This window comes from Callorhinchus milii, unplaced genomic scaffold (assembly GCF_018977255.1).
Source record: "Callorhinchus milii isolate IMCB2004 unplaced genomic scaffold, IMCB_Cmil_1.0 Scaffold4, whole genome shotgun sequence".
NCBI classification, from domain to species: Eukaryota; Metazoa; Chordata; class Chondrichthyes; order Chimaeriformes; family Callorhinchidae; genus Callorhinchus; species Callorhinchus milii.
In genome coordinates this window covers 70,779,708-70,794,852 of record NW_024704745.1, presented here as the reverse complement: position 1 = coordinate 70,794,852, position 15,145 = coordinate 70,779,708, and the positions used below count along the sequence as shown (strand labels likewise).

Sequence of the window (15,145 nt, the reverse complement as noted above, 5' to 3'; positions counted from 1 at the left end):
AAATAATTATATATTCACCTTAGCATAACGTTAATGCACCGAGTAAATCATAACTAAAATACTATCCTTTTGGAGGAAAACATTATGATTATATGATTGCAGTTGGTAAAATGATGCTATGTCATTACCTTAAAGATCTAGTCCAACTTCAGTATCTATTTTTTAAAATAAATTTAAATATTGATTGAAATATTAGTTGTTTAAATGCCTCTAACTTTGCCGATGTTTACCCAGCAACACAAATTACCAGTCTATTGGTATTTTTGTATGGGGGGGTTGAATTAATGGATATTGTATGGCATGTTGCACTAGCAAATGGCATTTTTTAATCCATTAATGATTTTTCAGGTGCAACACTACCACCCATTGGCTGAAAATGAAAACTACACATTTGAACATTTAAATTTTTGTGGTGAATTTTCCATCCAGTCTTCTCTCTTACCCCTTTGCTCCTTCTCAAGATGACACTTTTAAAACCACTGTGAAGTGCTTTGAGACGTCTAGAAGACGTGAAAAGCGCTATATCAAATGCAAGAATTATTATTATTATTACTACTATCCCAAAGGAAATCACACTTGATGCACAGCTACTGATGTCACCTTCAGGGGGTCATTTCCACAGCAAGATCAATTTGCTCCTTTGCAGCATAAATCAGTGGGCACTAATTGATTCAAGCACTGCTAAATGGCTCTGCAGTTTTCTGAACCAATTGAAAATAGATACAAATACAATTTTTTTTATTGAAGGAATAGTACCTTTGTTGAAACTGGTATTAATCATCTTTTACATAAATAATGTTAATGGCTGCCTTGTCATGGACATTCCTTAAATCTGACAAAAATGCATTGTGCATTATCACCTTATGGCTTCCACCTAGTTTATCATCATTAGTTATCTAGTTTTCTCTCATATTTCTCTGTCTGTCGTGTAGTTTAAGTTTCATCCTCAGGCTCATTTCTCATTAATTCGGAAGTTCTCAGAGTTCTGTTTCCTCTTCTACTTTGTTCCTTCGCAACATTAATGGGCTCTTTCATTCATCATTCAGTATTACAAACCATATACCCAGCTTCTTTTCAGGCCAGATATGTGTACATTTCATTTTTCTAGCAGTGCATTGGCTCAATTACTCAACCTTTATCTCTTCTATGGACTTCAGTGGGAGAAATTATAATCTTGCTATAATCCCAAATCAGGATTTGAACTCACATAGTATAAAATGACACTCCAATGCAGCGCTGGGGTACGTAGCATTGTCAGAGGTGCCATCCTTCGGGTGAGATGTTAAACCGATGTACCATCTGCCTGTTCAGATAGACGTTAAAGATCCCATGGCACTATTTGAAAAAGGGACGGGAGTTTTTCCTGGTGTTCTGACCAATAAATCGCCTAAATAAAAAAAAATTGGTCACTCACTCGATGGCTGTTTGTGGGACATTGCTGTGTGCAACTGGCTGCTGCGTTCGCCCACAAAATACAGTCAGTCCACTTTACAGTATATCCTGTGAAGCGCTTTTAGACATTATGATGTAATAAGGCACCATATCAAATACAAGGATTATTATTATAATTATTTCTTTCAATTCTTCAAAGGTACAATTTCTACAACTCAGCTCCAAGGAGACCCCACTTTTCTACCATCCCCACCACCACCACCCCTTTCCCAAGAGGGACTCACACTGCTCACCTAACCCGGAAAGTTTTAGATGCAGGCTAGCAAGCGCAAAGGCTTGGAGACCTAAGAGCGCGTGTTGGGGTTGTTCTGCAATTTATCCAGCTAAAACAATACAGCTTGCTACTACAAATGATGGCAAGCTTCCCACACCTTGGAAATCTTGGAACACCTAACTCATTAGGCTTGCTGGCATTAACAGGAGCTGAGTGTAAAGAATCCCTGCCACAGTGACTGGTCTGCCCTCTTCAAATCCTGTTTTACCTTGTTATATGGGTTAATATTACAATTAAACAAGCATTATAGATTGATATACTATAACAGCTTCAGCCTGCACAATTTCTAATGATCCAACATGCATACAGAGTCAGATAATTAGGCACATTTGTAAGCCAATTAAAGTCATTACTTCTTGCTATAACTTGCTAAAGTAACATTTTAAGAATAATTGCCACTATAATTTAATATTTTCCTTTCAAGATCTTCATAAAATCTGAGCAAAATATATCATGTACAATTACAAGTACAATGTGGTTCACATTTGTTATGTTTATAATAATAATCCTTACAATTGGTATAGGGCCTTTACCATCAGGAGGATGTCTCAAAACTCTTCACAGGACATACTACAAAGTGCAGTGACTGTGATTTGTGAACAAATGCGCAGCCATTTTGCGAAAAGCAATATAATAATACTTGCATTTAATATAGCGCTTTTCACGTCTTCTAGACGTCTCAAAGCGCTTCAGAGAACAAACTAAAGTGAATTGACTGTATATTTGTGGGCGAAACGCAGCAGCCAATTGCGCACAGCAGTGTCCCACATACAGTCGTGGATTGAAGTGACCAATTTATTATTGTTTTTTTTCTTGAGGGATTATTATCAGGTGTGTGGAGTAAGGAAACTTGCCCAAGGTTTTGCCCTGCCGGAAATTAAACCCAGGTCTCTCGCTTGAGAGGCAAGTGCTCTAACCACTAAGCTGCAGCACTCCACAAGCAGCCATGAAGTGAAAGATCAATCTTATTTGGGAGATTCTTGGCCAAGACACAGGGAGAAACTCGTTTCTCTTTTCAAGTAGTGTCATGGAATCTTTCACATCAACCTGAACAGGCAGACAAGACCTTGGTTTAATGTCTTATCTGAAGGACAAACCCTCTGCCAATTCAGTGCTTTCCCAGCACTGCAGTGGAATGTCATCTTAGCCCATATAAGTTCCAATTCCAGATGTGGGGCTTGAACCCACAACCTTCTGACTCAGAAGCGAGAGTGCTACAAACTGCACCCGGCTGACAAAACAGTATTTATGACAACAGTTCATCAAGAGTGTCTGTTACACTCTGAAAGATTACACAAATCTCAACACACAGTTGTCTCCCAATAATCTTAGGACTGGGTCCCTCTTCGTTACTCTTCATTAGATATCATTGCTCTAAAGTAAAGTTTTACCTCTGACAAACTCCTGTCTACAAGCTGCCATTCCTCTTCAATAGGATCATGATCGCTGCCTTTCCCCCATCGCCCAGCTCTGCCACTGTCAGAACTCTGCAGCTTGCACCAGGCTTCGGGAACACATCACTCCCACCCTCACTCGCCTCCACTGGCTCCCCATCCCCCAGAGGATCGAATTCAAGATCCTCACCCTCACCTACAAGGCCATTCACAGCCTTGCTCCCTCCTACCTCTCCGACCTACTATCCCCTTACCTACCTACCCGTACCCTCCGTTCCTCTGGCTCCAGTCTGCTCCACATCCCCCGCCCCAACCGCCCTACCATCGGTGGCCGGGCCTTCAGCCTCTCAGCCCCTAGGCTCTGGAACTCTATCCCCCAGTGCCTTCGCCTTGCCTCCTCCCTTTCCTCCTTCAAGGGCGGTCTCAAGACCTTTCTCTTTGACCGAGCCTTCAGCTCCCCTCTCGACTCTCTACCCCCTCCTCGCTCCCTCCCTTTCCTCCCCTCACCCTGACCATTTCCCCCTTGCTCGGGTCCTGACCCAACTGTACAGCGCCTTGGGACATCCTCCCGACGTGAAAGGCGCTCAATAAATGGAATCTTGTTGTTGTTGTTGTCTCACACCTCAGGCCACCGAGATACATGCATTCATAACATCCGGGCTTGACTGCAAACTCCCTGCTTGTCGACCTCCCCAACTCCTCCCTCCAAGGCTGCAGATCATCCAGAACTCTGCAGCCCTTGTCCTCTCCAACACCAGGCTCTGTGACCCTATCACCTCCATCCTCACCCAACTCCACTGGTTTCCCATCACACAGAAGATACAATTCAAGATCCTGGTCCTCACCTTCAAAGATCTCCATGGCCTTGCTCCCCCCTACCTCTATAACCTCCTAACCCCCTACCAACCTGCCCACTCAGCGGGCTCGGGCCTGCTTCATGTCCCCCACTTCTCCCTCCCCATGATTGAAAGGAGGGTCTTCAGCCACTCTGCCCCCACTCTCTGGAACTCCATTCCGCAGTCCCTCCGCTATGCCCCCTTCTTTGCCTCCTTCAGCGCCTTGGGACGTCCTCCTGACGTGAAAGGCGCTTTATAAATGGAATCTTGTTGTTGTTGTTCAAGACCCATCTCAAGACCTTCCTCTTCAACCGTGCTTTCGATTACTCTCCTTCCACCCCTGCCCCCCACCCTCCCCAATCCCGATCCCGAGCTCGTGTCCGAAACACTGACTGTCCAGTGCCTTGGGACGTCCTCTCAATGTGAAAGGCGTTATACAAATGTAATTTGGTATTGTGTTGTTGTTACTGGTCCTCAACCATAGCAAATGGTAGAGATGAAGACTTAGCCTTTCTATTATCTTAAATGTGTGTCCTCTCTAAATATGCTGCCAAGATTCTTAAAGGTATAAAATTACAGCAATAACCAGCAGTATGCATCTTTTAAAAAGTTTTATTTTCAGCCAATTATATCCAAAAACAATTATGGAGTATAATCAACTTGCCAGAGTTGTCTTTCTCATGGTCCTTTAAATTAGAGATCTTCTGTAGACTTCTTGTCAAAGTTCCCTCACTTTTCTTCTCTCTGAAGACAATATATTGAGATTCTATTGGTCAAGCACCATCGTTGATGGAGAAATCCCAGAGATTGTTTTGGTTGCAGCAAAGCTGAAGAACCTGTTTCTCAGTGCTTTTTAAAATAGTTTGCCAAAATGTGTAAGTGTTCTGGTTCCATTGAGTTCAATAAACATCTGTTAGCTATTTGGTATGTCCTTAACCCTGCAGACTCGAGTCCTAAAGGTAGAAATACTATTCTATGTGATTAACCAGTTTATAATATATATAAAACTGTATATGTCTTCTATGTCCACATTGCTCCTTCAAAGACATTATAACAACTTTTAATTACAATCGGTTATATTTTGGGGTTGAATAGTTTACACAATGCTTTCCTCCTTTTGTAATGTTTCCAGTTTCTTCTTTCAACAGAAATTTCTGCAGTGGAAAGCTGATGTTCAGGCACACACCCTCCATTCAGGGTCAATTGTAGCAATCTGGAGCAAGGACCTTAGTTGATTTTCTCCCTCCTTTATTCAGGAACACTGAGGCCAATTGTAGTACCCCAACCTAGTGCCAATGTGAGATCTGGTATCTCTACACAGACCAGGATTTGAACCATCAGTCTGTGTTGCACTGGGCAATACCTTTACGTACTGTAGCCCAGGATATCAATGTTTACAATACTTTAATCATGCTAAATAAAATCCAACTTGTCGAATACAGTTTTTCATGACAATCTATCAAATGTCAGCAACATCCATAATGCCAAATACCACAGAGAAGTGATGTTTTTGTCCACATTCAAACTGAGTAAATGTTCCTCTTTTGTATTGACTTAAAATTAGTACAGTGTGCTGTAAATTTGTGTTCGCCTCAGTTTACAAGCTTTTTAGAATCTTATTCAGTGCTTTAGTCTATATTCACTGCACCTTTGGAACCTCAACATAAGTAATGCACTTCTTTAAAAAAAATCAGAAATGATAGGAATTGGCTCTAAAACTATCCAAATAAACATTCTTACCAAGCCTGCCCTTTACAACTTGTTGATATGACCATACTAGCAATTACTGGCACTTGAAAAATATCCTCAAGCTTTAAGTGTGATGCATTGTTATCAAATAAATGAATTAGTTCTTGACATTTATGCTATGCAACTAAAAATTCTAGGACTATCCAACATGCTACAAGATGTAGAGAAAACTGAATGCATGTGTGATCAAGAAAACTCTGATCCTACATTGCTATAACAAACAGTATTGTACAATGCAGTCTTTCAAGAAATGTGGCTTTCATACATACCTGGAATCTCTACCTGAATCAATGAGAGGATCTTCAGTAGAAAAATAGGAATCCAACAGAGGGCGTCAGAAAACACTATGAAGAAAAATCTATAGGCCACAGCAACTTCACTTCGAAACTGTCTTTTCATCTCAGATATTTGTTTTCCAGTCTTGTGGATGGAACAAAACATGCTGGAGTAAGAGAAGACTATTATGATGAAGCCAATGAGATTCAAACCTATCAAGAGAGAAAGAAAAATACAGCATAGTTTTGCATGGATGACAATGATATTATTTCCCAGCAATTTGTATATAATGTATTTGTTTTCTTCTATTTAGGTCCTTTCTTGTTATCCAGAAGGCTGGCCATCTCCTCCCAGACCTTTAATAATATTGTCATTGACCTAACTATCAGGATGAATGTGAGAGGAGCAGAAAATGATTGGACCCTCATGGTTTTCTTCCCATTGGGAAGCTCTTCACACTGACCACAAATTTGCCATGTGTATAATTTCACAATAAACTGGCAAATGTCTTATCATTCTGTGGGACAATTGTTTAATGTATAAAATACATGGACTTCCATTATTTTACTGTATATTTTAACAATTTTAAATGTTTATTATTAACAATCCTTCACATTTCATATACAATAATACCTTTCACATCAGGAAGATGCCTCAAAGCATTTCACAGGGTTCACTGAAAATGCAGTGACTGTGTATTTTGTAGGTAACCACAGCAGCCAATTTGTGTATGGTAATGTCCTTAAAACAGCAAAGAAGTGAATGACCAATTTTTATTTTGGAGAATAATGGCCAGGACACCAGGAGAAACTCCCTTCTCTTTTTGAATAGTACTTTGGGATCTTAGATGTCCAACCTGAAAGGCAGACAAGACCTCAGTTTAACATGCCATCTAAAGGGTAGTACCTCAGATAAATCAGCACTCACTGGCACTGCATTGAAGTGTGAACCACAACAATCTGAGTTCCAAGTCCCCAAAATGCTCCTGACTGATGAGAGTGACACTAACTGAGCCAGGCTGACATCTGTACAGTATTATAGTACTTTGCTTTCTATTGACTATATAAATACAAGTGTATTACTTGTTAATTGCTTTACATGTAGCAACAATTTACACTCATGCAACCACTTTTGTGGGGGGAAGAGGGGGCATGTTTCAAAACACTTCACCCAACTAGGGGTGAGTGAGGGGGGCAAGCTGAGGAGGGGAGATATAAGATGACCAAAAGCATGGTCAAAATAAAACTAGATCTTGAGGGTTGTAAACAGAGTAACACAATAAGCAGCTGGTATCCCTTAGGTCCAATTGGTACCTTTAAAAAGACAATTTATTGTAAATTCAAAATATGTTTAAATTATTTAAATTGTTATAGTCTCATGTAGGAATACTCATGATGGCTGTTCAATAAACTAACTCCTCCCCATCCACTTCACCACCCACACTCCCATCCCCACACCCCCCCCACTCCCTCCCCCCTCCACCACCACCTCAACCCAGTTACAAAGTAGTATAAAATCATACCAAGAAAAATTCCAGTTGTGTAGCCTTTTGCAGCCTCTTTCTCTGTTTGGTCAGAGTGTAGAGGGAAGCAGACGCCATTTCTTCCATAATAATTCCCAAATATATCCTCGTTCCAGAGTGGAATTACAGCAATAATGAATCCAACAAGCCAGATGGTGATGATTATGGCAAGAGTCTGGTACTTGCCTGGTTTAATGTTGCTGAATGGGAAGACTATGACAATATACTTCTCCAGACTCAAGAAGGTCAATAATAGCACTGAGACCTCAGTGGAAAGCATGGCCAGAAAACCAATCATTCGACACTGAACACTTTCCATCCACAGCTGTGCATATTTGTTGTACTCCCCACGATACTTCATATCAGAAATTGCAACAAAGAATAGATACACTCCCATCAGGCAATCAGCACCTTGGATGGGAAATGAGACGAGATTATTACATATATTTTCAAACATAAGGCAAATATGTGTACTGTGTACCTCAAGCATCAACAATGCATTGATTGTGTGAACTTGCTTAGCAATGGAAAAGGACCTTCAGATTTTACCTTGTTATTGATCTCCCTTTCATTGTTGTTATTTTTTTCTATCAATTCTAAAGACCCTCAAATTATAATCACTGCATCCCCTATCCTTGAGCTGTTGCCCAAACTGCTTGGACCAGCTATTATCCAGGGAACACGCCTTGTGTCTGCCTGCCTGAGAGATCAGTAGCTCTCGGGCAATTACGAAGAAGAACCCTGTACTATCACTCGAAGACACAGCATGTGAATTTCACTGAAGCATCGTGTTGCTGTGGCTGAACAAGCATTTGAGTCTTAAACTCTGATATATACTGTGCAGTTTACAGCAAACTGCACTGTGAACCCAAAGCAAATCACACTGGAACCCACCTGCTCAAAGTGACTACGAGAACAACAACAGTAACTTGGATTTATATAGCGCCCTCCACGCCAGACGACGTCTCAGGACGCTTAACAGTAACGGATCCCGGGACCGAGCCAGGGGGAGGGGGGGGGGGGGGTGGGGGGGGTGACCAAAGGCAAGAAGACATGGAGCAGTGGTTTTCCTGAAATTAGGTTGAGCAGATGGTTTTGCCAGTGCATGGATGTCTACCTCTGCAGTATAATAACAGTCCCTTTAAAAAAATGTAATAATCTTTTTGTTAACAGTCATGTGACACTGAGGAAGTTTCTCCCAGTGCCCAAGTTAACAATCCTCCAGTTAGGTTGGTCATTCACTTCATGTTTGTGGGACATTACTGTATTTAAATTGAAACCTCAATTGATAGCAATTCCCTGTGAAGCACTTTGAGACATCTATTTTACATTACAGGCACTATATCAATTCAAACTTTATTTATTAACACTGTATAAAGAACACTCCAGTATTGCTGTTCTACACATATATTGTTTTCCTCAGTCACTGGCCCATGATTAGGAGTGAGAAATAGAAATGAGGCTTCCCATTCCTAATCGTTTACAGATGGAAGTGATATTTCTTAATACATTAGATATGTATTTCTTCATTTACAGCAGAATTAATTGTTCAGATACATAGGATGAATTTTAGGCAGTAAATCTTTTAAAAGTTGTACAGAATCCTGCTAAAATTATTCTACGCTGCAACATTACATTTAAAATGTAGTGTAATGTCAGGTTACAGATGGTTATCAGGGACATGATGAGGTGCCAAAATCAAAGACACATCAGCTGTCCAACCTGTTATTAAAAGACAGTCAAAGCTTCAGAAACTAAAGATACTTACAGCATAAAATTTTAATACACATTGTATGGATTTTGTTTTCGGCTCTGATAAGCGACCTCATAAAAATGACAAAGAGATTCCCGAAGCAGGTGAGGCAGGCCATAACCCAGACAAACACTCTAAGGATGATGTTTGCGAGGAGATCTTCAAAAGACGATATTCCGTCTGTATTCGGTTTACAACTGCGCACGTGAGGGGAATACTTACAATACTGAAATTTATTGAAGTATCTGAAGAAAAAAGGCAATCAACATTACATCACTCTGAGGAAGCGATGGCTTCCTTCTATTAATATATCCAGTTCTCCAAAACTCATCACTATTAGTGCAGAAGTGTTTAAGTGCAAACTGTGCCACTGCACCTAAGAATACGTGAATATTGATTTCAAATATCAAACTGCACAAATTGTGGCAAGTAAATTCTGATTGCCAGAATTCAGAGGTAAGGCCTCTGAGCAAAACAATAATTGTTCCCCTTTTTAATAATTGTGGCTCTTTTCTCGGGCACTACCATCCTGCAATCAACAACTCACAGGCAATGGCAGAGATAATAGACCACCCTGGCAAGCTTCAGTGTATGTATGGTGCTTTCACCTCCCACTCTGCCTCTCTTCCCATCACTCTCCTAGCTGCCTCGTGTCTCGTACAACTTCATGAGAGGCAGGACTGGTGGAGAGGTGGAGAGGGAGGTACGAGGTGAGGGGACAGTGAGGGGAAAGTGACTCTGGTAACAACCCATTGACCCCCTCAGTTGCAAACCCTGCTCACTGGGCACAGACATTGCTGCAAAATTTTGCACAGCAGAACAAATTTGGTTTGTTCAGATGATAATTCTTTCATTTGGGCACATTTTGTGTTTTGGCAAAGACTGGCTTAAACATAATTTTAATAGTAAAGTGGCCAATTTAACTGTGAGAAGCTCTAAGGGTTATTCCACCAGTGAAAACAGTGTTAAGTCCAAAACCCATCGTGAAGGACAGATTCTAATTGATAACTTCCAGGAATGAAATCCCCAAATTCACCCACTTATGAGAAACTATTTCTTTAAATCTCTTATTTTCTGCAGCATTGTAAGGACAGGTTATACACCAACTCGTTGTAAATCTTTCTAAGAAAGATAAAATATTGCTAATGGACTCACATATATGATAAATTTGTCATAGGTGTGAACATCCTGTTTTCGATGTTTGGGATTTTTATTCCTTCTAGGCTTCTGCAAAAAACAAAATAAACCAATTAACTACTACAATATCAAAGATGATAGATGGACAAGACAAAGTAGATGAGGGAGTGGGCTACATTTATCCATCCATCTTATTGATGTGAGATGATCCATTGCTCTAGTTCTAGAGAAAATTATCCTTGCATTTGATATATGCATTTTATCACGTCTTCGAGACGACTTAAATCACTTCACAGAATATACTGTAAAGTGAATTGACTGTATATTTGTGGGCAAAACACGGCAGCCAATTGCACACAGCAGTGTCCCACAAACAGTCGTGGATTGAGTGACCAAATTATTTAAAACTTATTTTGAAGGAATTATTACCCCCGGAAAAGTGATCCACCAATCGACTAATAACCAGGTTCCTATTTACTGCTAGGTAAACAGAGGCATGTGGAGTAAGGAAACTTACCCAACGTTTCGCCCTGCCGGGAATCGAACCCAGGCAAGTGCTCTAACCAATAACGTACAGGACTCCAACCCTGTACACATTTGGGGGCAGATGGGGGCAGATAGACTGAAAGCCCAACTGCCAATTGTGGGGCGGTTACAGCAAGGGACAGAGACGCAGGCCTGACACAGATGGAGTATCAGGGTTGGTACGGTTTGAGAAGGTCACTGAGGTAGGGTGGGCCATGGTTGTGGGGGGATTTCAAGATGAGGACGAAGATCTCGAACTTGATTTATTGGGACAATGTAAAACATTAGAAGATACATTAAGTAATAAGTTATAGATAGAAACTGACATCACATTAAATATAAAAAGTGTTGAACTTATTTTTAATGTAATAGCTTCATGCTATTCATTTTATTACTTCAAACTGAAGTAATATATTAGACATGTTATGTCTTCTCTGCGTGTTAAAGGTAAGACAAATACAATACCAAATGATTAGATTATGAGATAAGTCATTTTAAAGAGGGTGCACAGCATTTCACTTCATCACAAAAATATAACTTGCTATTAATCAAAGTGTGGTAATTAACTTACAGTGATGCAAGCTTCTTCAAGGGGTCAAACTGATTCAAGTGGATAAGCCTGATGGGATTATGAGATATATTCCTGAAAGAAATCAATATAGATTATTTTAGGTCATAGAAATAAAGAAGTTATTCAAACTCTATTATATAATATAATAAGTTCATTAAGTTCAGATAAAAAAGGAAAACATGCGACTTTAATAGGTTTTGCTTACAAACTGACTAGCACTTGAAGATTTCTGAAAAGTTGTTCAGGGAGTTCCCTAATTTTGTTTGATGATAAATTTCTGAAAAATACAAACAGGTTATCCATGAAAAGAATGATTAATCAATTCCACATCAAGACAAGATACTGGAAAAAACTTGCATGTTTACAGTGTATTGAAATGCCTCAAAATGGTTCAATTTTGTACAGTGCACAATGGAATTTAAAAGGCTGCAGGGTAGAGGAGGAAATGGTTTAGGCAGGGGTTTGATATCCTGGTTGCACTATAATGCCATGGGTTGCCAATTGATATAGTATAATAATAAATATAAATAAATATTAATCCTTGCATTTGATATAGCGCTTTTCATGTTTTCTAGACCTCTGTAAAGTAGATTGACTGTATATTTGTGGGTGAAACGCGGCAGCCAATTGTGCACAGAAGTGCCCCACAAACAATCCTGGATTGACTGACCAAATTTTTTTTTTTAAGGATTATTATCCTCGGTAAAACAATCCGCCAATCGACTAACAACCGGGTTCCTATTATCTTCATTTCGCCCACGAGTGTACAATCAATTCACTTTGCAGTCTGTTCTGTGAAGCGCTTTGAAACATCTAGAAGACGTGAAAAGCTCTATATCAAATGCAAGGATTATTATTTTTAATATTATTACAGAGGAGTGTGAAATAAGGAAACTTGCCCAACATTTCACCCTGCCGGGAATCAAACCCAGGACTCTTGCTTGCGAGGTGAGTGCTCTGCTTCCAATGGTCCAAACAAGCTTGCTTCCAATGGTCTATTTTCTTAAAGGTCCAAATTCTTGCCGAGAACTTTAAAAAGAGTTTCTAAGTTCCACATGTGCGTTTCTTACCCCCCTACCCAATGTGATGAGGATATATAAATCAATCCCCCTCACCTTACTTCCTGCAGTGGAAGATTAAAATTCAAGCAAGCCCAAGGCAAATTAGATAGCCGGGCAGAAATTGTCTCAGCAACAAGAAGCAGATGGTAATGAAAAATAAAACGTTTTGGCTGGAAGCAACAAGAGTAAGGAAGTTAGGTAGCAGTCTGTTGTGGATCCTTCGGTGTTGAAATTTATTATCAAATGCCAGCGGAACAGGAACCTTGTGTAACATTATAACATGTATTGGAGATATTAGGCTATGTAGCCAGTTGACAAATATAAGGAAAATAAATAGAATCAAAAAGACTCAAAATGATAAAGCAGATAGCCAAAAGAATGACAGATGTTTAATGCATAGATAAAAGCAACATAATGCATAATGGCCCAGGAATATAAATGATCCAGCCTTTGAAATTCTGAAAACATGGGTCATGCAGAAGTGAACATGTTATTTTGTTACATAAATATTTGCAAACCTCTTCAGTAGAGGTACAAAGACCAAAGATGATGGGATTGAATAAAAGCATTACTGGGCAAAGCGTGTGCTGTTGGATCTCTCCTGCTCTGAAAGAATCCTTCATTACATTCTCTGCTACAAGCATCCAGCAGATGGTTTGGCATGGATAGCTTGCATTATTCTTTTTCTTGTAGCAGTTTAACTGTTCAGCAGTCATAATTATAATTAAAGCTCAAACTGCCAAGATTGTAGCTTCATCCTGAGGAATATCTCACTCTGGATCATTTAAGATAATCTGGCTTTGGGACCTAAATTCGATGCTCCCATTCAATAACACACCTCCGCAGAACTTAAATCAGATCAGGACTAGAAACCTGACGATTATTTTGTCTCTTATTATTAAACAAATTTATTCTGCCTCCTTCAATGGTCTTTTGCTCTTTGTGCAGAAAGAAAGTACCCACCTGAGTAAAAACAAGCTCAATGAATTGTAATTTCGAGAGTCAAGACTTTTTGAAAATCTGTACGAATAAGGTGTAATGTATAAAAGATGTCATTAGAAAAAAATGGATAAACTTACAAATCTCCCAGATTATGTAACGGAGCAAATGTGTTTTCTGAAATGGTGGTAATTTCATTCTTGAATAAAGCCCTGCCAAGAAAACAAAAACATTTCTTTCAAAATAAAACCAGACAAATTCCTGCTTAATCACAGTGTTGCACATTTTTTTCATAGAGATGAGTACTGAAGGAGATATGGGCAGTGAAGGGGCTTTGTGCTTTTGTCTTCACATCTAGCTATTCTGGGGCACGATACCACACATTCAGCTCTTGTCCAGCTCCCAACTCTCCATTCACAGAAAAAGGTGCCCCTCCACACATAAACACACAATAAATATATGGGTAAAGGCATCTATGGGCACACGCTAGTGGAAGTGAATGCTTTATAGCCTCCATCTAAAGACTGAGAGATATGAGGTAGTATCGACTCCCTTCCCGGGGGGATGTATCAGAGGAAAACAAAAACCTTTACAATTATATGAAAGGCCATGAGTAAGAGGTCTGGAGAAATATGCTCCCAAAACTCCAAGGTCCTGTAGAAAACAATAGCTGACCTCACTGCCATTCCAACTATTGTGAGATGAGCCATGGCATTGCCTCACCAATGTGGCCATATCCCTGAATTAATGATGATAAAGTCCTTGATCCTGAAGTGCCCAATGTCTCAACTAACTCTGCCCAGTGATGCCAACAGTCCTAATGCATCAGTGAACACTCCAGGTGAACAAAATGTGCAGCAGGGCTAAATACCACTATACCAACCATTAGCAACTCGGAAAAATGAACAAAAACAAATACACATCCACCAATTACCTAACTTAACATGTTGAAAAAAAGAACAAGCCAATTACTTCTTTTAAATGTTTGTATATTCAAAGCGCCCCCTCAATTCGGCTTGAAATAGTGCCCTTTACCTCTATAATTTTGAAATCATGATTAATATTCCCTCCAAAAACCAAAAACAATAATTAAATTGGTCATTTTCAATCTACAACTGTTTGTGGGATATTGCTGTGCGCAATTGGCTGCCGCGTTCGCCCACAAATATACAGTCAATTCACTTTACAGTATATTCTGTGAAGCGCTTTGGGACGTCCTCCCGATGTGAAAAGCGCTATATCAAATGCAAGGATTATTATTATTATTATAATATATTACAATTCATTGTTCAATCTGAAACTACCTTAAGAGGTTACTAAAGCTTTAGCAGACTTGTTGGCATTGACATTCGGGTTTACTTTGTCACCTTTGCTATTGTGAATTCATTTCTTCCACCATTTGCCTTCTCACGGATAAATGCACTCTTTCACAACTGTTATTTCATCCTTTACTAACAATGCCAGTCTATGCAGTGTCTCGATATGTTTACCTTTGCAAAACATTCTGTTCTCACTTAGCATAATCTCTTGCCAATCTCCTGCATTCAGCAACCTCTAAGATCCAAACAAGTTGGATATTTTCACAAGCTCGGCCTCCACTTTCAATATTCTATGCCTATTGCTCTCTCTATTACCAAAATATATTTAAAACTATTT

General features: G+C 39.7%; 1 protein-coding gene across 1 annotated transcript in view; it reads right to left on the bottom strand.

Moving 5' to 3' along the window:
* Positions 1-15,145, bottom strand: part of rxfp2b (relaxin family peptide receptor 2b) — a 66,278-nt gene that overhangs the window by 293 nt on the left and 50,840 nt on the right. The window contains exons 11-17 of the mRNA XM_007891321.2: positions 13,630-13,701; positions 11,695-11,766; positions 11,490-11,561; positions 10,412-10,483; positions 9,272-9,501; positions 7,504-7,914; positions 5,975-6,193 (exon numbers count right to left, since the gene is read on the bottom strand). Coding sequence (XP_007889512.2) covers positions 5,975-6,193; positions 7,504-7,914; positions 9,272-9,501; positions 10,412-10,483; positions 11,490-11,561; positions 11,695-11,766; positions 13,630-13,701 — 1,148 coding nt within the window. The remainder of the gene's footprint in view (positions 1-5,974; positions 6,194-7,503; positions 7,915-9,271; positions 9,502-10,411; positions 10,484-11,489; positions 11,562-11,694; positions 11,767-13,629; positions 13,702-15,145) is intronic.